This window comes from Somniosus microcephalus, chromosome 22 (assembly GCF_052327205.1).
Source record: "Somniosus microcephalus isolate GS21.2 chromosome 22, FLI_Smic_1.0, whole genome shotgun sequence".
Taxonomy (NCBI): domain Eukaryota; kingdom Metazoa; phylum Chordata; class Chondrichthyes; order Squaliformes; family Somniosidae; genus Somniosus; species Somniosus microcephalus.
The window spans coordinates 59,903,425-59,927,076 of record NC_141008.1 but is presented as its reverse complement, the minus strand read 5'-3'; the positions used below and the strand labels follow the sequence as shown (position 1 = coordinate 59,927,076).

Below are 23,652 nucleotides of genomic sequence, written 5' to 3'. Positions count from 1 at the left end.
CTAGCAAAAGGTTACTTTGCTTACTTTAAAAGTTGGTATTTCCCCCAAGAAACAAATAACTAATTGTGATAAACAAACAGGTCAGTCACGACGAGTTATTCAGCATTTGACTGAATTAGATTTGCTGCCTGGGTAACTGACGGGAGGGACACTATTTGACAGTCTCGTACCAAAAACCATTTGGTTGCAATTAATTCGGTTTTGTCCTAAAACTGCAAATGTAATGTTGAGTCACATTGCCAGAGTTGCAGATTCATGGAAATTACTTTTGAAATGAAATGTGCTGCCTAAAAGGGCAGTGGAAGCAGATTCAATAGTAAATTGGATATATACTTGAAAAGGTAAGTTTTGCAGGGCTGTGGGCAAAGAGTAGGGGAGTGGGCACAGGCACGATGAGCCAAAGGGTCTCCTTCTGTGCTGTATGATTCTATAAAATAGCACTGTCGCTCAGTTGAATTAATGTGAAGAGAGAATTAGGGTTTAGTTTCAAGTTAGTGCAGTATCACCTTGTGTGGAGGTTAATATTTAGTGTTTGATTTCAGAATTGCACATTTCCAGTGTATGGGGGCAGAACTACAGGATTGCTAGAGAGTACAGTGCAAGATTCAGTAGAATCACAGGAAGGACTGTCACAGCAAGCGTTTGTTAAAAGGCAATTAGAATATCCTTATGAAAGAAATTATTGACAGTAAAGCAGCATTAGTGAAAGTCATGACTGGGCCACACCAATGCCCTCTGCAAGAGATTGGAGTAAGGAAAAGCTTCATGTATGCAGCACATCACAGTCTCACACTTGGGCTCTGTCCCAGTGCAGAGTAGAACAAATGTCAATTAATTCATGAGGGAAGGCATGCAGTTGAAGAGCACCTATATTTAATTTTAATCAGCTCCCATTCTCCAGTATGGAGGCACAATCTTTAACCAGCAGCATTTGACTATTAAAACAGACTGCATGTCTGATTTGAAACCTGGCAACACCAGTTACACAACATAAGAAAAAAGGCAACTTCTAGCTAGACCATTCGTGTCAGGAAGGGACAGAATGTATAATGGTAAAGTAGTAAAGGGGGTAAAAGCAGGAATAAATTGTCAGAAAACATATTTGAAAGTTCTTTATCTGAATGCACGCAGCATTCATAACAAAATAGACGAGTTGACGGTACAAATAACTACACATGGGTATGATCTGGTGGCCATTACGGAAACATGGCTGCAAGGTGACCATGACTGGGAACTAAACATCCAGGGGTATTTGACAATTAGGAAGGACAGACAGGAAGGAAAGGGAGGTGGGGTTGCTATGTTAATCAAGGATGGAATCACTGCAATAGTCAGAAATGATATTGGGTCAAAGGATCAGGATAGCGAAACAGTTTGGGTGGAGATAAGGAATAATAAGGGGAAAAAGTCACTAGTGGGCGTAGTCTATAGGCCTCCTAACAGTTGCAACTCTGTTGGTCGGTGTATAAATCAGGAAATAGTTGGGGCTTGTAATAAGGGAACAGCTATAATCATGGGGGATTTTAACTTTCATATTGACTGGCCTAATCAAATTGGGCATGGCAGCCTTGAGGAAGAGTTCATAGAGTGTATTAGGGATGGGTTCCTTCAGCAGTATGTAACTGAACCAACTAGGGGGCAGGCAATCTTAGATCTGGTCCTGCGTAATGAGACAGGATTAATAAAAAATGTCCTAGTAAAGGATCCCCTTGGAATGAGTGACCATAATATGGTTGAATTCCAAATTCAGTTTGAGGGTGAGAGAGTTGGATCTCAAACCAGCGTACTGAGCTTAAATAAAGGAGACTATGAAGGTATGAGAGTAGAATTGACTAAAGTGGACTGGGAAAACAGATTAAAGTGTAAGACGGTACAAGAGCAGTGGTCTACATTCAAGGAGATATTTCCCATCTTTCAAGATAAATATATTCCACTGAGGAAAAAGGGGAGGAAAAGAAAAGACAGCCATCCGTGGCTTAGTAAAGTAATAAAGGATAGTATCCGACTGAAAACAAGGGCATATAAAGTAGCCAAACCTAGTGGGAGGATAGAAGATTGGGAAGCATTTAAAAGCCAGCAAACAATAACTAAAAGATTAATTAAGAAAGGGAAGATAGATTATGAAAGTAAACTAGCAAAAAATATAAAAACAGATAGCAAGAGTTTTTACAGCTATATAAAAAGTAAAAGGGTGGCTAAAGTGAACGTTGGTCCCTTAGTGGATGGGACCGGGAAACTAGTGGTGGGGAACATGGAGATGGCAAAGACGCTGAACAAATATTTTGTATCAGTCTTTACAGAAGAGGACACTAAAAATATTCCAACACTGGACAAACAGGGGGCAATGGGGGAATGGCGGGGGGGGGGGGGGGGGGGGGAGGAGCTAAACATGAATAAAATCACTAAGATGGTACTCGGTAAAATAATGGGATTTAAGGCGGATAAATCCCCCGGACCTGATGGCCTACATCCTAGGGTCTTGAGAGAAGTGGCGGTAGGGATTGTGGATGCATTGGTGATTATTTTCCAAAACTCCCTGGACTCAGGAAAGGTCCCGGCAGATTGGAAAACTCCAATGTAACACCCTTATTTAAGAAGGGAAGTAGACAAAAAGCCGGAAACGACAGACCAGTTAGCCTAACATCTGTGGTTGGCAAAATGTTGGAGTCCATTATTAAGGAAACAGTAACAGAGCATTTGGATAAATATAATAGGACAGAGTCAGCATGGTTTCATGAAGGGGAAGTGATGTTTGACAAATTTGCTTGAATTCTTTGAGGACATAACATACAGGGTGGATAAAGGGGAACCAGTGGATGTAGTGTATTTGGACTTCCAAAAGGCATTTGACAAGGTTCCACACAAGATTACTGATCAAGATTTAAAAAATCACAGGATTGGGGGTAATATACTGGCATGGGTGGAAGATTGGCTATCTAACAGAAAACAGAGAGTTGGGATAAATGGTTCGTTCTCGGGCTGGCAAACAGTAACCAGTGGTGTTCCGCAGGTGTCAGTGCTGGGACCCCAACTCTTCACCATCTATATTAACGATTTGGAGGAAGGGACCGAGTGCAACATATCCATATCCAAGTTTGCCGACGATACAAAGATGGGGGGGAAAGCAGTGAGTGAGGAGGACGACATAAAAAACCTGCAAAAGGACATAGACAGGCTAAGTGAGTGGGCAGAGATTTGGCAGATGCAATATAATGTTGGAAAGTGTGAGGTTATGCACTTTGGCAGAAAAAAAATCAAAGAGCAAGTTATTATCTAAATGGAGAGAAACTGCAAAGTGCTACAGTACAAAGGGATCTGGGGGGTCCTGGTGCATGAAACACAAAGTTAGTATGCAGGTGCAGTAGGTGATCAGGCAGACCAATGGAATCTTGGCTTTTATTGAAAGGGGGATGGAGTATAAAAACAGGGAAGTCTTGCTTCAGTTATACAGGGTATTGGTGAAGCCACACCTGGAATACTGCGTGCAGTTTTGGTTTCCATATTTAAGAAAAGATATACTTGCTCTCGAGGCGGTTCAGAGAAGGTTCACTCGGTTGATTCTGGAGATGAGGGGCTTGACGTATGAGGAAAGGTTGAGTAGGTTGGGACTCTACTCATTGGAGTTCAGAAGAATGAGAGGCGATCTTATCGAAACATACAAGATTGTGAGGGGCTTTGATCAGATGGATGCAGTGAGGAGGTTTCCACTGATGGGTGAGACTAGAACTAGGGGGCATAATCTTAGAATAAGGGGCTGCCCTTTCAAAACTGAGCAGAGGAGAAACTTCTTCACTCAGAGGGTAGTAAATCTATGGAATTTGCTTTCCCCCCCCCCCCCAAAGCTGTGGAAGCTGCAACATTAAATAAATTTAAAATGGAGATAGTTTCCTAGCCGCTAAGGGAATTAGGGATTACGGGGAGAGGGCAGGGAAGCGGACGCGAGTCTAGATTCGGATCAGCCATGATCCTATTGACTGGCGGAGCAAGCCCGAGGGGTCGTATGGGCTACTCCTGCTTCTTATATATCTACAGCATTTGATGGATTTTTTTTAAATTTGATTTAATGCCTAGTGCTAAATTTCTCACCCTCACTTCTGCCTGCCCCCAAAAGCAGATCCAGCCATCAGCTCATGGGCACCAGTCACCAATGCTCCACTTTATACAAAGTTGGCAAATACCAGAAGTGCTGAGAGATATCCTGTAAAAGTTCCCCCACTGCATCTTGTGCTCCAGATTGTGAGAATGCCATTTAGTCTGACTGGAGACAGCCCAGTCTCAGAGGGAAGACATCATTCCAGAGTAGCAGCACCAATACAAAAACCCAAGTGTTCAACAGAAGTTCTGTTGAGCAGGTGCACAAGGTGGATAATAAGTGCATTTTTAAAACTTGATCTTGTACACAAAATAACACAAGTTTCTAAAATGGGCATCAATCCAACTATACCTTCCCCATCCCCTTGAAACAACAAGACTACTACTTCAGATCATTTGCTCAAAAGTGTGTAAAAACCAACAATTTCACTCCCAACAGGAAATCCAGTTTTATATTCCTATCAACTGATGGGAAAATTGCACCCTCTAGTGTTTTAAAGCTTTACTGATGCCACTAGGAATGAAGAGTAAAAATTTACACTAATGTACAGTGCCACAAGATTCAAGAACAACCTTTGCCTAGCTGAAAAGCCATTTGGTACAAAATTCTGGTGTGAACAAATTATGCAAGACACTTAAATTGCTTCGTCTGCTAGTTTAACCATGATGTTAGTTTTGATGCCCCTCCAGCAATGTGCCACCTTCTAAAAAGGTGTAAAGGAACCAAATTCAGAGATTAAGTTCCACATTTTAAAAGTCAAGTTAATTACTGTTGGCAAGTTATGACCGAGCAGTTGTTTCAATGGTTGAAAGCAACCATTTGGTTACAAGCCAAAGAGGGGGGGGGGGGGGTAAGATTTAAAATTCCTTCCCATGTAATATTGCACAAAGAGTCAGAGAAAAGATTCACTTCACTCAGTTTAATAGAATTCTTCTGGTCTGCATAAATTCAACATTTTATTACAAGTTTAGATTTATAAACCATTTTTGCAAGTATACTGGATTTTGGAACAAACACTAGTTAAACTGAAACAAGGTTTTTCAATAAACAAATGACAAGTTAACATTTACATTGGAAGTCCCACCCTGGAGCCAAAGGTTAAAGTAGCCATCACACCAAGTCCCCAATTTGCAGGGACTAGCATTGGCAATTTAGCAGACAGTTTGATTTTTTTTTTTTTTTTATAAACTACGATCTCCTAAAAGAATTGGCTTTGCCAAGATATGTCCAATCACATTTGGAGACAGCACAAGTGTTCCCAGCTCAAGGGCTCTAAACTGTCAGTGACTTTGGAATAATGATTGAACAAGTTGAGAAAGCACTTGGCAATCAAGGGGGGGGGGGGGGGTGCGGTGGATGGAAGGGAAAGGGTCCCGAGTGTTGAAACTTGATTTAAAGTAAAGTACAGGTCCATGTTGTATGAAGAATGTATACAAACAAGTAGTCAGTGTTATCTTGAAACCCTGTTGGGGTCCATTTTAGATGCAGGCCACACTGAAAAAGGGTGCACTAAGCAGCAATTATAAAATGTATTATATAGCTAGGGGCTTATGACAAGTACATTTTTTGCACACATTAGAATACAATGTATAATGAGACTTCAGAATTCACCATGTTGAACAGAACTCAAGACATGTGCATTTTTTGCCAGTTCCAGCATAGAACTAGTCCACAGATCAAGGCCAATGCAAGGGCGATCACAGCTGCTGCAAGTAGGATGCCATCAGCTACATTTCCTGTAAACAGAGGTTTAAAGTTTAGTGAGACTGACACTTTATACCAATGGTTACATGCACCATCCTCCCCATTCTACTGCTACAGTTCCAGGTGGCTTATACCAATATCCTTAATCTCACCCCATTAATACACTAGTACATCTTGCCAAGGTGCTGATCACCAGTTCACCACACACTTCTCAATCAGGGCAGGTGCACCAGATTTAGACCAGCAACTCTAGAAAGCACAACAACTGCTAGTTCCTTGTAACCCATGCTCTTCAATCTGAAGCCAGATATCATGACAAGGAATGGTCATGTTGACTTGCATCAAGTTATTATCCTATAGCAAAGGCATTAAGCCAACACTGGAATACCATAATCTAGCATGATCCATTTCGTCTACCAAACTTACTATAGCCATGAGGCAAATCCAGTTAGGAGCACAGCAGAATACCAAGTGTTACCTTCATTCTGGGCTCTTGCCAAGTGAAGCTCTTTTGGTACCCATTTACCTATTGTCCAAAGGGGTGTAATTTAAGCTGGCTAACAAAAGTAAATGAAATACAAGTAACATTTCCCCCAGTGCCAAAGATTGGTTTGTACCTTTGGCAGTGATTTAGAGCAGGAGTTAACTTAATGATCAATTTATTCCACATTTGTTAGTGAACCTGAAGCAGTTTGGGGGGCACTGCAGTGACTACACCCATTGTCACACTAGAAGGCATTTTGCAAGGACTGGCATTTCCAATATAAAAGAAATGGAAGGGAGCGGTAGTGGAGTACTTACAAGGAGCAGGAAACAATGCTGGGGTAGAATGAGACCACAACGGCCCGAATGGCATATCCCAGATTAGCTAATAAAATAGTTAGGGCAGATTTTGCAAAATCTGCAAGACTAGACACGATTATTCAATTTGCAACATCAGAGGTCTGCAGGGCCTGTTCATCCAATTTTGCAAATTTACAAGTGAGCCCTTCAAAAAGCAGTTATCTATCTGCCAGTTCAGTCTTCACAATTATTACTCAGGATTATATTGCTGACATGTGTTTAGGAATAGGCATGCAATACACTTCATACCATTTGCCTGGGAAGACTCAGCAACACTATCTTCAAGAGAGAACATTATTGGCTTCTTCAGTGTTACCAGTCCTTGGTGTTGGGCTTCAATTGGAGAGAGAAAGCCTGAATTTCTGGAGATTCCTGGCAACAGGAGAAAGTGTTAGTGCTATTATACATTAGTCAGTCATCTACAACCCACTTGAAGCCTGAAATTTGCAATCATTTAAGCCTTCTAGTCACAGTTGGTTTTCTAGTGTGAGCAAACAATGAGGCTCATTGGCAGCCTGCTATTGTATTTCAGCTTCACAGGTGTGGAACACTGCTGAAAGATTCCTGCAGACTGCAGTGCAGGTTCATGCAGCTCAAATTTTGGGAAAGTTGCATGAGAGAATCAAGGCAGCAAATGAGATGGAGAATCAGATTTAATACACAATTATTGGCCTTCCTACAATAGCTGTAGAAAAATCATCATGGCTGAAAGATGGGCAGCATGAAATATTTGAAGTCTCAGGTGCTTCTTACTTTTTCCAGCATCACAAGTTGTGCTACACTTTTCCATTTCAGACAGAAGGCACACAGCTGCACTACAATGAAAGTAGACCTACAAGAGAGAAAAGTTAGTCTTGAGCAAGTCAGTAAGAACATAAGAAATAAGAGCAGGAGTAGATCACACAGCCACTCAAGCCTGCTCTGCTATTCAGTAAGATCATGCCTGATCTTAAGGTTTTAATACAAGTGTGAAAAAGGTCTAACCTCTCCAGTCAAGAGGACTTCAACTTTTCGGCCCCAAAACCGAAAGGTCTTCACTTCAAACCGTTTGTGATGTGTTGGAAACTGCAAGCTGGAAGTGGCATCAACTGCATGCAACTGGGTTAAGTAGTTGTCCTTATAATATGGGCACCTAGGACAAAAAAACCACAAAGGCTTTGTTGTGAAGGTGTTCATCCTGGAGGGTTCAGAATGCTTACTTGCCTTCCAGTTTAGCACCTGTGAAAATCATTCTTACTACTGGAGGGGCAAGTACAAAAGGAGGAGAAATAAAAAAGTTCCTTTCACATCAAGTCAGTACTTTTGAAATTTAGTCATAGTTAACATGGGGAAACAGCCAATTTGCACACAGCAAAGGTCTCCCAAAAAAGCAATGAGGCAAGGTAAGAGACCAAACCATCTACAAGATGCACTGCAGCAACTTCCCAAGGCTTCTTCGGCAGCACCTCCCAAACCCGCAACCTCTTCCACCTAGAAGGACAAGGGCAGCAGGTGCATGGGAACACCACCACCTCCAAGTCACACACCATCCTGATTTGGAAATATATCGCTGATCCTTCATAGTCACTGGGTCAAAATCCTGGAACTCCCTGCCCAACAGCACTGTGGGAGTACCTTCACCACACGGACTGCAGTAGTTCACCAGCACTGAGGGCAACTAGGGATGGGCAATAAATGCTGGCCTTGCCAGTGATGCCCACATCCCATAAGTGAATAAAGATTAGTGTTGCTGCTCGACAGATAAATGTTGGCCAAGACAAAGAACTCCCTGCTCTCGGAATGGTGCCAAGAAATCTTCCCACACCCAAGAGGGTAGATGGGCCTCAGTACATCTATCTGAAAGATTAGCATGCAACACTTAGTTCTGCACTGATGTCAGCTTAAATCACACGCTTAGGTCTTGGTTTCTTGCGTCTGGGTGAGTCCCAAGTCTGACAGTAGGGAATACCATAAACTTGGGGGGGGGGGGGGGGGGGGGGGGGAGAGGAGGGAGGAGAAGAAAGGAGAGAGAAAGAAAGGAGGGAGATCTTTAAGCTAAAAAAGTGAACTACATCTTGGTCTTACTTAAATACTCAATAGCTTCAAGTTTTAGTTGCAAGATTCAGACATTCTAAACAATTAGTATTGCACAATTATAGCAACCCTCGTAATGAAGGGGAAATTAAGGCCAAGAAAAACCAAAGCAAGTTTCAATGCTATAGTCACATTCGAGCCATGAACCTGGCTACAAAAGCAAATATTGAATTATCTATTGGGAAATAAATTCTGCCTTGGCCACAAGCCTCAGCTGAAGGGGTTTTAATACAAGTATAAGAAAAGGGAAGTGTGGAAGTATACTTGCCCTTTCACAAGAATGCTCCACTGTATGCCATGATGAGGGTCCGGTGTTTGGGTTGCCCAGCAGTCACTCAGCACTAGTGCAATGTTGGCATCCACTCGGTGGAGAAGGCGTACTTCTGCATACACTGGCTCCCTAAGAAATTTTACTATTGGGTAGTCTTCATCAGCATACCAAGTACTGTATGACTCCTCTGTGGAAATAAACTAGATCAGCAAAAATGTACAGGCCTAGTATTCTTCCAACTCACATTCAAAGTTTGTATTACCTTTTGCAATCCTCATTTCCATTTGGAGGACACCATCCTGCACGACAAAAGGCAGAGGCGAAGGAGTGTTCACCACCAGCGTCAAAGGGATCTTCCTACTGCCAGTTAAATGGCATGTCACGTGCAACCTATAAGCAATAGCATTAAAGGCTTTTCTCCTGTAGAAAGCATCAGCAAAACTACCAGAAATGGATCAGCCAAAAAGTAGTGCCATAGGTGTAATACAGACCTCCCAAGCTTAACATGAAAAGTGATATGAATCAAGCTTTGAATCAGGGTGGAGGTGAGTGGAGGGGGTAGGAGAACTGGTGCAAGAAAAAAAGCCAGGGGTCGCTTACTAATGGGGCCAGGTTTAATCTCACCCCCTGCCTATTTCACTCTCCATTACCAGAGAAGAAACGGATTTAAACTCTTCCAGCTCAATTAAGGAAGGGCTTGACAACTTTACCAATGTGACATGAGAATGATGTTAAGTTAGAATGTTGATAAACATGTGGAATACCCAAGGCGGCAGTGGTGGTCAGTCTCCGTGCAATTATACATTTACATAAACAGACAAGTCCATTGAGGGGAGCATCAGATAAAGCAAGGGAAGAACTCCAGTGACCTTTGGCACCAGCCTGATGGATGAAAGACGGTTTCCATTATTGCATTGCATTCCCATGTTCTCAAGTAATTGGGACACAAGGTGGGGGGTGGGGAGGAAGGTAGTGCAGGTATGGCTTTGGATTCCATATGGGCAGCCAGTCTCCTGAAGCTTCCTTATAAAGGGTGGGGAGGGGGGGGTGGGTGGGGAAAGAGAAGTGTCCAAGGTTTTTGGGGGCTTGAGGTTGGCCATAGGCTCTCTTTCTCCTCTTGGATAGTGAGCACATTGATGGGTCTGGTCTTACCAACTTTCAGTTTTAACCTCCCATGATCTAATTAGCTGCCACAAGTGCAATTTTTAATTGGAAATCTTGGCTTTCGTCCATTGCAATAATTGCCACCATGACCCAGTGCAGGATTCAGAAGCTTACTTGAAAGTACTGTCTCTGGTTATAGAGCCACGAGGTCCTTTGCGGATTTTCCTTTTTGCCATTACATCCACTCCATAAGTGATGTTTACTCCATCAATCTATTGATTAAAAATAAAACACAACTTGAGCGTGAGGAGTTGTGAGCTCCCACTCACTGCAAAAAAAAAAAAACCCAAACAAAAAACCTTACCGTTAGAGTAGTCCCACATGAACTTAAAGGAAATCTGAAGACAACAATTTCAGCCGTCCTGGCTACAGGGGCACATTCGGAACTCTCGTTATTCACCAAGGAGACAGAGTCAAGATTGAGTGGGGGGATTGTTACCACCCTGGGGACTACAATGGTAAATAGCCCATTGCTTGTGCAGTCAATATAAGCTGGGGAAGAAAAAGGGTCATATGCAATTAGCAAACTTTGTTTGCCACAAAAAAGGTTTACTACAGCACTTAATCTGAAGGGACCAGTTGGCTAGCATTGGATTTAAATTAGAACTTGCAAATTATATTAAATTGGAGAAGCAAGAAACACATCAAATTTAGACTACTTTACAACAGGCCTCAAAAGCTTTCTGCATGCACGTCAGCCAATTACAAAGCTGCCACAGACCTGTGCCAACAGCACTTGAAAGTTGCCACTTGGTAGTAAAGATCAAGGCTGACATATGTACAAGCACCAACATATTACTGAAGTCAGATATGGGACAAATTGTATGTTAGTAAGGCTCTCCCATTCATAGCCTTTTCCATAACATGAATTTAAATAAAACCAACCAGTTTTTCCATAAAAGCAAGGGGTCGGCACATTGACTGGATCATAGCAGCATCCTTTGGCACCACATGCCAGCTCACCAAGTGTGGCATTTCCACACCGGACACGGTCCTTGGCACCAACATCACAAATGTTGGCTTTGTCTGTAACAGGTAGAGGTTACAATGAATACCAAGTGGTGAACTGCAATTTAAAGAAGTCAACACAAGACACCTAGGGTTGCATGCCAGTTAATGTTCAGGTGCATATCCAGAAATTTTACTGCCCATTAAAGATTTGATATTAATCCAAAGTCAACATCTATTCAATTTTGCAAGATCATAATCATGTTACAGGCTCTAGATAAAGTTTGCAATGTCCTATCTTGTACATAAACTTGACAATAGGTAATTTACTAGTACTTTAAGCAACAAACTTCAGATGCAAAACATATCAGGATTACTCACACTGCATATCTTTTGATTAGGTTTTACATTAAAGCAAATCACTTTTGTTCTACCATTTAAAAAAATAATTTCCACTAACTTGATTGAGCTTTTGATAAGGTAACAGGGTGGATGAGGGCAGAGCAGTTGATGTATATGGACTTCAAGGTGTTTGATAAAGTACCACATACTAGTCTAGTTTGCAAAATGGAAGCCCACAGGATATAAAATTGGCTAAGGGGTAGAAACCAGTTGTGGTGAATGGCCGTTTCCCCAGACTGGAGGTATACAGTGGCATTCTAAAGTTCAGTACTAGGACCACTGCTGGTTTTGATGGTCTTGTGGGTAAAGGGCACAATTTTGATACTTGCAGATTACACAACTTGGAAGTTTAATAAACAGCGAGGAAGATAGCAAGACCTCAAGACAGACTTGTGGAATGGGCAGACACATGCAAATGAAATTTAATGCAGAGAAGAGACCACACACTAAAAACCATGGGAAATCTTTGAAGGCAGCAGGACAAGTTAACAAAGCAGTTTATAAAGTATATTGGATACTGGGCTTTATAAAGAGGCATAGAACACAAAAGCCAGGAAGTTATGCTAAACCTATATAAAACACTAGTTCAGCCCCAGCTAGAGTATTGTCCATTTCTAGGCACACTATAGGAAATGTGAAGGCTTGAGGGTACAGAAAAGTGTTACTACAATGGTTCCAGGGATGAGGGACTACAGTTATAAAGGGCAGACTGGAGAAGCTGAGGGTTGCTCTCTTTGGAGCAGAGATGGCAAGTGTTTAAAATCATGAAGGGTTTAGATAGTACTGTTTCCAATGGCTGAAGAGTTGATAACAAGAGGGCAGCACAGAAGGTGATTGGCAAGAAAACTAGGAGACAGGAAACGTTCTCTTAAAAAATGGTTAGGATTTAGAATGCACTGCCCAATAGGAGTGGTAGATATAGATTCAATAGTAGCTTCAAAAAGGGAATGGGCTAGATACTTGAAGCAGGGGAGTGGGAACTAACTGGATTGCCAAGAGCCAACAGACTCAATGGCCTCCTGTGCTGTACTATGAACACTAGACACTAAGACACAACGCAAACTAACATCTTTAAAACTAGTTGGCCTTTCTGGAGAATGATTCTCCACCTGCATTTCTACAAGCAGTCAGACTGGGACCTGCATGGGAGAAATAGCACTCTTACTGCACCAGGAAATTCCAGGGTACTTTCCAGCCTTACTTTTAAAGCACTTGGGTGCATAAACATGCAAGAATTAGATGGTGGCAAATATTTCTTCCCAGGTGGAGAGATTTGAAGAATTATACTACCTGGAACATTAAATTGTATTTCAAAGCCAACCTTCACCTGTCACCAATACAAGTTCCATCACTATTAGTGGTGCAACAGGACACAAAGTAGCTTTTACACTTCAAGCCTTCTGGCCTAGCCCTACTAGCAAACTGGCACCAGCTTAGTTGTTGACATGCATATATCATACCTCCATTAAGACTATGATCCACTGGAATGATGACTGGTGTTGCATTAACTGGCTTCAGTCCTGCTGGGATGGTGCCTGGTGTTGCATTAACTGGCTTCAATCCTGCTGGGATGGTGCCTGGGGTTGCATTAACTGGCTTCAATCCTGCTGGTGTTGCATTAACTGGCTTCAATCCTGCTGGGATGGTGCCTGGTGTTGCATTAACTGGCTTCAATCCTGCTGGGATGGTGCCTGGTGTTGCATTAACTGGCTTCAATCCTGCTGGGATGGTGCCTGGTGTTGCATTAACTGGCTTCAATCCTGCTGGGATGGTGCCTGGTGTTGCATTAACTGGCTTCAGTCCTGCTGGTGTTGCATTAACTGGCATCAATCCTGCTGGGATGGTGCCTGGTGTTGCATTAACTGGCTTCAGTCCTGCTGGTGTTGCATTAACTGGCTTCAATCCTGCTGGGATGGTGCCTGGTGTTGCATTAACTGGCTTCAATCCTGCTGGGATGGTTCCAAGTGTTGCATTAACTGGCTTCAGTCTGGCTGGGATGGTGCCTGGTGTTGCATTAACTGGCTTCAATCCTGCTGGTATGGTTACTGGTGTTGCATTAACTGGCTTCAATCCTGCTGGGATGGTGCCTGGTGTTGCATTAACTGGCTTCAATCCTGCTGGGATGGTGCCTGGTGTTGCATTAACTGGCTTCAATCCTGCTGGGATGGTTCCAAGTGTTGCATTAACTGGCTTCAGTCTGGCTGGGATGGTGCCTGGTGTTGCATTAACTGGCTTCAATCCTGCTGGTATGGTTACTGGTGTTGCATTAACTGGCTTCAATCCTGCTGGGATGGTGCCTGGTGTTGCATTAACTGGCTTCAATCCTGCTGGGATGGTGCCTGGTGTTGCATTAACTGGCTTCAATCCTGCTGGGATGGTGCCTGGTGTTGCATTAACTGGCTTCAATCCTGCTGGGATGGTGCCTGGTGTTGCATTAACTGGCTTCAATCCTGCTGGGATGGTGCCTGGTGTTGCATTAACTGGCTTCAATCCTGCTGGGATGGTGCCTGGTGTTGCATTAACTGGCTTCAATCCTGCTGGGATGGTGCCTGGTGTTGCATTAACTGGCTTCAATCCTGCTGGGATGGTGCCTGGTGTTGCATTAACTGGCTTCAATCCTGCTGGGATGGTTACTGGTGTTGCATTAACTGGCTTCAATCCTGCTGGGATGGTGCCTGGTGTTGCATTAACTGGCTTCTGGTCCAAGGGAGTGTATCTTACGGTGGGGCCCACCATTGTTGAAGAGTCATCTGTTGAAATTAAACAGACTGTTACAAAAAGGAGCAAGAGTAGATTTAGAAAACAGCAATATAGCAGAAACATGGGTGGGGAAAGAGGAGAAGACATGTGGGTGCAAGGCTTTCAAATGCACATGGAATTTAAAGGGCAGTTACAAAGGTCAGAGCTCGAGGAGGGCATTTCTGAACTAGAGATTTATTGGCAGAGGAAAGGAGTACCAGCACTTACATGCAACAAGGACTTTCCAAAGCACCCTACAATTAGTGGGTTTATTTTGTAGTCACTTGTGCACATCTTGACAGCCAAGTTATGCACAGCAAGGTCAAACAGTAACTGAATAACTAAATCTTTATGGTCTTACTGGATTGCAGAATGCTGGCCAGAAGATCTGGAGAACTGAATGCCTTTTAAGTAGGGCCACAGGGTCTCGTACAGTCAAGACTGCTTCATTTAATATCACATTGGACTATCAGCACCTCCAACAGTGCAGATTGCATACTGGAGTCCATATTGGGGAAATGACAAATCAGATCCATTAAAAAACCACACATTACCAACTGGGTAATCAGCAACTGATCCAGGACACTGAAATTTCAAATCAATAGGATTTGACCACTGCAGGGCAGCAGATTGGTCAACTTACTGTCCTGGAGGAAAGTGGCTTTTGTTGCAAATTAAATAAAAGCCCAAGTGTTTAAGACATACCAGTCACTTGAGCCGATGGCAGTGTACAGTTTACAGGAATGCGCTCTATAACAATGATCCTTTTAGATGCATCAATTCCATCAATTCTCAACTCCATGCTTACTGTTGTATTCTAGAGGGGAGGAACAGCAATAGCATCCAATAAATTGATAGCAAGCAAGCTTAATACAATAGAACGTTCCACCAAGATACAGCAGCAAAAAAAATTACACCAATCCAGCAGAGGAATATTTCTACCCATCGCCAACCCATGCAAGGACAGTTAAGTGACAATTAGCAATATTATTGACAGAAACAAAGTCTACACTTACCATTAAATGAACATAGCATCCATTGTATGGAGTACTGAAAAGCAGTGACCCATCCAACTGTGGAATAGTTGTAAATTTACAGCTGCTGGGCAATGAACGCAAATCTCTTGGTATACCATAGTTATCTGTTCAACAAAAAGCAGTTTAGTGTATGGTCACTTACAGCCACTGCAACAATAGAGGGAGGGGGGGGGGGGGGGGGAAGAAGAAACCCAAGTGTTATCAATACACTCAATTTAGATATTAACAGCACATAATTAACCACCCAGTAGAAATGGCTACAAGAGCACGACAAGTCAGCCCATCTCCCAACTCTGATCTTGTGGCAAGTAGTTTCTACACCAAGCACACATGGCCTATGAACCAATTATACAGGGAACTGGTGAGGTGGCTGGGATAGTGTACCCCACCATTATCCACCCATCCTTGTACCATTGATCTATAGTTAATCGTATAGGCTGCCCACCAACTTCAAAAATAGACAATATTTTAGGCTAAAGCTAAAAAGTTATCCATTGCAGAACACATTTGTACAGAAGCCAAAGTAATACCACCCTTAACTTCCACATATCTTTAAAGTGGTCATCAAAACAACAATTCTCAAAAATCAACTTGTGTATGCCTTTAATTGATCCATAAAGATGGCAGAGTTGACCCAGTGTCATCAACAGAAACAAATTTGCTCAGGCCCTAAAAGGATGCACATCAAATTAAAGAACTGAAACAAAGTTAGATTCAAACAAACAAACAAACAAATCAAAAAAAGGAAACTTGTAAAGCTAGTAAGTGTGTGTCTCAGACTCTATTCCCATGACTTGGTCATGAAAGGCCTCAAGCACATCACATGCTGCCTCTTCAGGAGGGACCCAAGCAAGGACAAGACTGTGGGCAAGGCAGGCAGGCAGCCAGAGCAACCCTCCCAGTTGATGACCTACAACACCAGCACAGCGGAGGGAATTAGAGACATGGTGTAATGTCACACTTGCATATTCCAACCTTGCACAAGTTGGCCACATTTGTCTGTACACCACCACTTCAAAAGCAATCCAGTCACAAGTGCTTTGGCACATTCAGGCAACACAATAAAGGCGCTATATAAAAAGTGTTTGTCCTTTAAATAAGCTCTAGGTATAGAATGTTTGATTTTTTAAATATAAAAAAAAGGAGGGACAAGGAGATGCTCACATCCACATTGATCAGATAAAGCCAACACCTGCATTACTCAACTGGTTTCAGTGGTAGAGCCAATGACATTTCCAATGGCTTATATTCTTCAATACCCATCAGACAGACACAGATCTGTCCTTCAGGAGAATCCAATTTGGTCAGGTATACAAGAGCTAAAGGGACATTGAATCTCCTAGACAGAAGATTATATAAACCTGCAATTTTATTGCTTCAGACAGAAATTCTATATTTATAGAATAACCATCCCCCCCATAAAGGTAACATTTAAAATTGCCTCACCTTTCCCTAGCTAAGACTTGAGAGAGAGAGAGAGAGAGAGAGAGAGAGAGAATAGAAATCACAATAGGACATCAGGTTAGCAAGTTCCATTTTATATCGTGCCTCTGGTATAATTCTCAGTGTCCTGGCCAATATTTATCCCTCAACTATCACAAAAAAAAAAATCTGGTCTTTTATCCCATGATTTGAGAGACTTCACTGTGCTTAAATTGGCTGCCACATTCCCTTACATTAAGTGACCACTCAAAATTACAAAAGGCACTACATAAAAAGTTATTTTTCTTTCTATCGGCCAACGTTTGAAGTCACTTCATTGTGAAAAACCACATCAGAGGAAGGTGATCAAAAGTATGCTCAACAAAGTAGACTGAGGCTTTCGAACATTGGGCAAGTACACCAAATTTATGGCAAGAATGAGGGGCCAAAACAATTGACGGTCAAGCCAGCAGAGGAACTGGAGAGAGATAGAAAGCTTTGCTTCAGCGAGGAATATCACTGACTGATAGCTTGACTATAACAAGCAGCATGGGCAGCTATTTGGAAGATATTCTAGAGTAGGGATCACACCAATAGAATTGGACCACCATCTGTGATGAGGTTTTACAAGAGATTCCGTGTTAAGTTACCATCCTGGAAAGGAGTGACTTTTCCCCCTCACTGAGATAAAACCTCTCCCGATGTAGATTCAACATCCTTGTTCAAAGGGGACGGAAACAGGTATAGTTGGAGGGAAACACAACTGAAGTTTGGTTAGGTTTGGTTACAAGTAACTTAGACTACTTGGAGCAAGAGGAATAGAGATTGCGCCAAACCGCCCTTATTATTTGAACCTTTCACAGCTCATGACTTACCCACGATTGAAAGCCGAATGAACATCCCCTGAAACGAGTCATTGCGAATTCGCACCACGACCCCCAACGGCGCGCAAGTAATCTCCTCGGGATAGTCAAAGTATTGCACCGATACAGGGCTTCGAAATCGGGGCGATGAGCCCAGAGCCCGCACCCTTAAGCAGCTACCCCAGAGAAACAAAAATATCATCAATAGCCCCATCTCGAACTGCTAGTGTACCCTCAGCCAGCACCAGAGTGCTTTTCAAGGGAGCTTGTCTGCCCTGTTAACCAGGTCTCAACTGCAAGTTAAGCCTCCCTGCATTCGATTGGGTGCGGTTAACCAGCAAGTCAAATAAAATACACTTCGTGGTAACTTGTGTGCTATGCTTAATTGATGCTACCCAGTTTTCCTACTAAACTGATTACCAATATCTTGTAATTATTTATCTATAGGCAACCCGCAGTCATCACTGGAGTGCATAATTAATTTAGATAACCAAATTTTAATTTGATTGGTGAAGGGTTATTTAAAAGGGTTATTGGATTTTTGTTAGTTTGTTTGTGAACTTGTTTTGGTTGGAAAAAGAGGAACCCGCAGTCATCACTGGAGTGCATAATTAATTTAGACAACCAAATTTTAATTTGATCGGTGAAAGGTTATTTAAAAGGGTTATTGGATTTTTTGTTAGTTTATTTGTGAACTTGTTTTGGTTGGAAAAAAGAGGAACCCGCAGTCATCCAGTGAATTATTGATGGACAGGTGGTCGTAAGTATGATTGACAAATAGACCTTTGCACGTTAATTCAATTCAATTCAATTCAATTTTATTTGCCATATGTAACCAGTACAAGTACAATGGAATGCTTACTCCCCGTAGGGACACGTCAGCTATTTTTACAGCATTGTGTTCAGAAAGTCAATTCTTTGGCATCCAGTGGCAGTGGGAGCACGATGTCCCTCACCCGCTCCGTCCTCCTCGTCACCGTGGCCTCCTCCTCACTGTTGCCGGCTCGGCTCCACGTATGGTGGCCTGCTTCTCCCGCTCACCCTCTGGCCACCATGCCCGGCCCCCCTCCTCCCAGTCGGACTGCGAGTCGTCGTGGCTGCTGCTGCATCCCGATGCGCTGCGCTGCCTCCGCCCGACTCGCCGAACACATCCTCCGGTCGCCGCGGCCTCCACCTCACCATCGCCGGCTCCACGGTCCGACGGTAACGAGACCTCTTTTTGCACGTTACCTTTGGAATTTGGATTTTAAATCACGCTCGCTGATAGGACCAGGGCCAATGCAAGGTTTTTTTGACATCTATTGTCAAATTATCTAAATCATAATCACAAAGGCACTGGAGAGGGTACAAAAAAATGTTACACGGATGATACCAGAAATGCGAGGGTATACCTATCAGGAAAGGATGAACAGGCTGGCTCTCTTTTCTCTTGAAAAGAGAAGGCTGAGGGGTGATCTAATAGAGGTCTTTAAAATTATGAAAGGTTTTGATAGAGTGGATAGAGAGAGAATGTTTCCACTTGTGGGGAAGAGCAAAACTAGAGGCCATCAATATAAGATAGTCACCAAGAAATCAAATAGGGAATTCAGAAGAAACTTCTTTACCGAGAGAGTGGTGAGAATGTGGAACTCGCTTCCACAGGGTGTGGTTGAAGTGAATAGTATAGATGCATTTAAGGGGAGGCTAGATAAGCATATGAGGGAGAAGGGAATAGAGGGTTATGCTGATAGATTTAGATGAGGAAAGACAGGAGGAGGCTCGAGTGGAGCATAAACGCCGGCATGGACTGGTTGGGCTGAATGGCCTGTTTCTGTGCCGTATATCCGATGTAATAATCCTCTCATCTATCTGTTCCTCAACTGTGCAGGAGCAGGGCTTCCTTACGCTGAAGGTGACGAGTGACATGAGGAAACAGAGATAACAAATTTAGGAATGCAAGAACTGTGTCCACCCATAAATCTTATGGGTAAGGCCTGAAAAATTCAGTAACAGATGCATTGCTAGCGGGCAGGGTAATACTGATCTGGTTGGAAAATACACTGCAGTGTAGGTAGTAGGGACAAGTTTTAGATACATTCAGTCCAGTATACGGTTTTGGAGAGTCCAACATGTAGATCTCGCAATCCACATAGTAGCACAAAGGGGCAGAATGTAACACGGGCATACCGCGCAAGAAACTGCACTTCAAAAACCGGATGCAAAAATTAAAGACCAAGCTTGTGTAAGGAATGTTGTCAAATAAATATTATTCTTTAATTCTCTAACATTCTTCATCCTTTACAATAACATGGAAGAGGAAAGCCCTCGGATCAGGATCCTGCTGATGATCTGCAGTCAGTTGTTACGAACACACAAGAATGATGGACAGGAAAAGACCTACAGATCCATCCAGTTGTGAGGAGAGATCAGAACCAAGACTTGCCTGGCTCGGCTATTCACTGTTAAACTTAAGCCCATCCGTGAAGCCTCCCTTCTTGGTTGACTTGTATTGGACTAGTGTTTCATAGTTGCCAGCTGCTTTCAGTAGCTCACGGAAGGTATTATTCTTCGCGTGCAAGCCTTCATAGTGAGTACTGAGAGATTAATCAACCATTGGGCTATTACAGCCAAGGCTGATCCTGTCCCCGTGTGTCTTCGCACACACGTACATTGTCCAGATAGAGTCACTGGCCAGGGATCAGGAGCAAGAACCTTGGCCAATCTTTTATTTCCTTAGGTGCCCCCCCCCCCCCCCTTCTCCCATCCCACAGAGCGCAAAGGCCAATTATAGTGTCCCCACTGGATCAGCCAACAGTCCTGTCATACTTCTAGACTTTAGTGCAAAAGTATATTTAGAGAAATTAGCCAATGGACTCGAACAGGACACCCACACCCCAGCAAGGTCAAGACAAGATAAAGAGCAGCAAATTGGGGGTGGGGGGGGGGGGGAGCGCGGAGAGAAAGAACACACAAGTGAGCAACAGGCAAAAAGACAACCATATTTTGCTGGCAAAAGTTACTTTGCTTACTTTACAAGTTGGTATTTTCCCCAAGAAACAAATGACTGTGATAAACAAACAGGTCAGTCACGACGAGTTATTCAGCATTTGACTGAATTAGACTTGCTGCCTGGGTAACTGACAGGTGGGACACTATTTGACAGTCTAGTACCAAAAACCATTTGGTTGCAATTAATCAGTTTTCTCCTAAAACTGCAAATGTAATGTTGAGTCACATTGCCAGAGTTGCAGATTCATGGAAATTACTTTTGAAATGAAATGTGCTGCCTAAAAGGGCAGTGGAAGCAGATTCAATAGTAAATTGGATATATACTTGAAAAGGTAAGTTTTGCAGGGCTGTGGGCAAAGAGTAGGGGAGTGGGCACAGGCACGATGAGCCAAAGGGCCTCCTTCTGTGCTGTGTGATTCTACAAAATAGCACTGTCGCTCAGTTGAATTAATGTGAAGAGAGAATTAGGGTTTAGTTTCAAGTTAGTGCAGTATCACCTTGTGTGGAGGTTAATATTTAGTGTTTGATTTCAGAATTGCACATTTCCATCGCGTGGGGGGGGGGGGCAGAGTTACAGGACTGCTAGAGATTACAGTGCAAGATTCAGTAGAATCAGAGGAAGGACTATCACAGCAAGTGTTTGTTAAAAGGCAATTAGAATATCCTTATGAAAGAAATTATTGACAGTAAAGCAGCATTAGTGAAAGTCATGACTGGGCCACACCAATGCCCTCTGCAAGAGATTGGAGTAAGGAAAAGCCTCATGTATGCAGCACATCACAGTCTCACACTTGGGCTCTGTCCCAGTGCAGAGTAGAACAAATGTCAATTAATTCATGAGTGAAGGCATGCAGTTGAAGAGCACCTATATTTAATTTTAATCAGCTCCCATTCTCCAGTATGGAGGCACAATCTTTAACTGGCAGCATTTGACTATTAAAACAGACTGCATGTCTGATTTGAAACCTGGCAACACCAGTTACACAACGTAAGAAAAAAGGCAACTGCTAGCTAGACCATTCGTGTCAGGAAGGGACAGAATGTATAATGGTAAAGTAGTAAAGGGGGTAAAAGCAGGAATAAATTGTCAGAAAACATATTTGAAAGTTCTTTATCTCAATGCACGCAGCATTCGTAACAAAATAGACGAGTTGACGGTACAAATAACTACACATGGGTATGATCTGGTGGCCATTACGGAAACATGGCTGCAAGGTGACCATGACTGGGAACTAAACATCCAGGGGTATTTGACAATTAGGAAGGACAGACAGGAAGGAAAGGGAGGTGGGGTTGCTATGTTAATCAAGGATGGAATCACTGCAATAGTCAGAAATGATATTGGGTCAAAGGATCAGGATAGCGAAACAGTTTGGGTGGAGATAAGGAATAATAAGGGGAAAAAGTCACTAGTGGGCGTAGTCTATAGGCCTCCTAACAGTTGCAACTCTGTTGGTCGGTATATAAATCAGGAAATAGTTGGGGCTTGTAATAAGGGAACAGCTATAATCATGGGGGATTTTAACTTTCACATTGACTGGACTAATCAAATTGGGCATGGCAGCCTGGAGGATGAGTTCATAGAGTGTATTAGGGATGGGTTCCTTGAGCAGTATGTAACTGAACCAACCAGGGGGCAGGCAATCTTAGATCTGGTCCTGTGTAATGAGACAGGATTAATAAAAAATGTCCTAGTAAAGGATCCCCTTGGAATGAGTGACCATAATAATGGTTGAATTCCAAATTCAGTTTGAGGGTGAGAGAGTTGGATCTCAAACCAGCGTACTGAGCTTAAATAAAGGAGACTATGAAGGTATGAGAGGAGAATTGACTAAAGTGGACTGGGAAAACAGATTAAAGTGTAAGACGGTACAAGAGCAGTGGTCTACATTCAAGGAGATATTTCCCATCTTTCAAGATAAATATATTCCACTGAGGAAAAAGGGGAGTAAAAGAAAAGACAGCCATCCGTGGCTTAGTAAAGTAATAAAGGATAGTATCCGACTGAAAACAAGGGCATATAAAGTAGCCAAATCTAGTGGGAGAATAGAAGATTGGGAAGCATTTAAAAGCCAGCAAACAATAACTAAAAGATTAATTAAGGGAAGATGGATTATGAAAGTAAACTAGCAAAAAATATAAAAACAGATAGCAAGAGTTTCTACAGCTATATAAAAAGTAAAAGGGTGGCTAAAGTGAACGTTGGTCCCTTAGAGGATGGGACCGGGAAACTAGTGGTGGGGAACATGGAGATGGCAAAGACGCTGAACAAATATTTTGTATCAGTCTTTACAGAAGAGGACACTAAAAATATCCCGACACTGGACAAACGGGGGGGGGGGGGGGGGGGGGGGGGGGGAAGAAAGGAGAAAGGAGGAGGAGCTAAACATGATTAAAATCACTAAGGAGATGGTATTCGGTAAAATAATGGGAATTAAGGCGGATAAATCCCCCGGACCTGATGGCCTACATCCTAGGGTCTTGAGAGAAGTGGCGGTAGGGATTGTGGATGCATTGGTGATTATATTCCAAAACTCCCTGGACTCAGGAAAGGTCCCGGCCAATTGGAAAACTGCTAATGTAACAACCTTATTTAAGAAGGGAAGTAGACAAAAAGCCAGAAACTACAGACCAGTTAGCCCAACATCTGTGGTTGGCAAAATGTTGGAGTCCATTATTAAGGAAACAGTAACAGAGCATTTGGATAAACATAATTTAATAGGACAGAGTCAGCATGGTTTCATGAAGGGGAAGTCATGTTTGACAAATTTGCTCGAATTCTTTGAGGACGTAACATGCAGGGTGGATAAAGGGGAACCAGTGGATGTAGTGTATTTGGACTTCCAAAAGGCATTTGACAAGGTTTCACACAAGATTACTGATCAAGATTTTTTTTTTTTAAATCACAGGATTGGGGGTAATATACTGGCATGGGTGGAAGATTGGCTATCTAACAGAAAACAAAGTTGGGATAAATGGTTCGTTCTCGAGCTGGCAATCAGTAACCACTGGTGTTCCGCAGGGGTCAGTGCTGGGACCCCAACTCTTTACAATCTAGATTAACGATTTGGAGGAAGGGACTGAGTGCAACATATCCAAGTTTGC

The 23,652-nt window shown here is 42.7% G+C and overlaps 1 protein-coding gene across 1 annotated transcript; it reads right to left on the bottom strand.

The window, feature by feature from the left end:
* Window positions 1–4,997: 4,997 nt before the first annotated feature.
* LOC147102435 (uncharacterized) lies at window positions 4,998–17,808 on the bottom strand. The gene is made up of 13 exons (XM_085964873.1): window positions 17,572–17,808; window positions 15,254–15,378; window positions 14,943–15,054; window positions 12,959–14,248; window positions 11,034–11,174; window positions 10,453–10,640; window positions 10,263–10,360; window positions 9,247–9,374; window positions 8,982–9,171; window positions 7,625–7,772; window positions 7,394–7,472; window positions 6,890–7,012; window positions 4,998–5,829 (listed from the first exon to the last, which is right to left on the bottom strand). The coding sequence occupies exons 1-13, from the start codon at window positions 17,771–17,773 to the stop codon at window positions 5,720–5,722; spliced, it is 2,934 nt and encodes a 977-aa protein (XP_085820999.1). The 5' UTR covers window positions 17,774–17,808; the 3' UTR covers window positions 4,998–5,719.
* Window positions 17,809–23,652: the final 5,844 nt, after the last annotated feature.

What these genes read in the sequence shown, in the direction of transcription:
- LOC147102435 (XM_085964873.1), bottom strand. Translation starts at nt 17,773, where the DNA reads ATGGGGCTATTGATGATATTTTTGTTTCTCTGGGGTAGCTGCTTAAGG. An exon ending in CATGTGGGACTACTCTAACG is followed by an intron (nt 10,361 to 10,452) that starts GTAAGGTTTTTT and finishes TTTAATCAATAG; the next exon opens with ATTGATGGAGTAAACATCAC. An exon ending in AACTTGTGATGCTGGAAAAA is followed by an intron (nt 7,013 to 7,393) that starts GTAAGAAGCACC and finishes TCCTGTTGCCAG; the next exon opens with GAATCTCCAGAAATTCAGGC.